Genomic DNA, 715 nt, shown 5'->3' with positions numbered 1-715 from the left:
GAGTTAGAGCTAGAGAGAGAGCGCAAGACCAAAAACAAGAACACGATCGACAAACAGAGAGAAAGCGAATGACAGAAACAGCCAACCAACCGAACCGAACCAGATATACAAAGAACCAGAGACAGAATCAGAGATAAACAAAGCGAGAGACAAAGAAAGGAAAGCAATCAACCTCCCACAGCGAATTACCTCCTGATATAGACGAATCAATTTCGAAAACCAGAGGAAATGACCGGGAAAGGAATCGAAAAAAAGAAAGAGAGAGAAAAATGCGATGAAAAAAAGAAATATCTCCTCTAATAAAATAGAAAACGATGAGAAAAGAAAAATCTACTCTAATAAAAGACGATGAAAAAAATTATACTTAAAAAAAAACGAAGATAAATGAAAAAAAATGAAAAGATGAAAAAAAAAAGAAATATGCACTCTAATTAAAAACGATGAAACTACTCTAAAAAAAAAAAACAGACACACCAACGGCGAAAACCTTTAAAAACAAAAACCGCCCCTTCATAATAAACAACGAAAACCGCCCCTTTAACTCACCTCCCGGAATGGATGAAGCCGGCGAGCGCATTCTTCGAACACGAGGACCACGTCGTTGCCCCCGCAGACATGACCGAAGACATGAGGAACTGGTTGCCTTTGCACAGCCACGCGTCAGAGTCCCCGTCGTGGCGCATGTCGAGGCTGAGAGGTGATGCGGTTGAGTAAC

General features: G+C 40.7%; 1 protein-coding gene across 1 annotated transcript in view; it reads right to left on the bottom strand.

The window, feature by feature from the left end:
- LOC119592271 (A disintegrin and metalloproteinase with thrombospondin motifs adt-1-like) overlaps positions 1–715 on the bottom strand; it is a gene marked incomplete in the record, with an annotated part of 14,669 nt that overhangs the window by 6,688 nt on the left and 7,266 nt on the right. The window contains 1 exon segment of the mRNA XM_037941101.1: positions 547–690. Within this exon segment, the coding sequence (XP_037797029.1) occupies positions 547–690 (144 nt within the window).

The sequence above is a fragment of the Penaeus monodon genome, chromosome 30 (genome assembly GCF_015228065.2).
Source record: "Penaeus monodon isolate SGIC_2016 chromosome 30, NSTDA_Pmon_1, whole genome shotgun sequence".
Taxonomy (NCBI): Eukaryota; Metazoa; Arthropoda; class Malacostraca; order Decapoda; family Penaeidae; genus Penaeus; species Penaeus monodon.
Note: the sequence above shows the minus strand (reverse complement) of the source record. Positions and strands in the feature narration are given on the sequence as shown.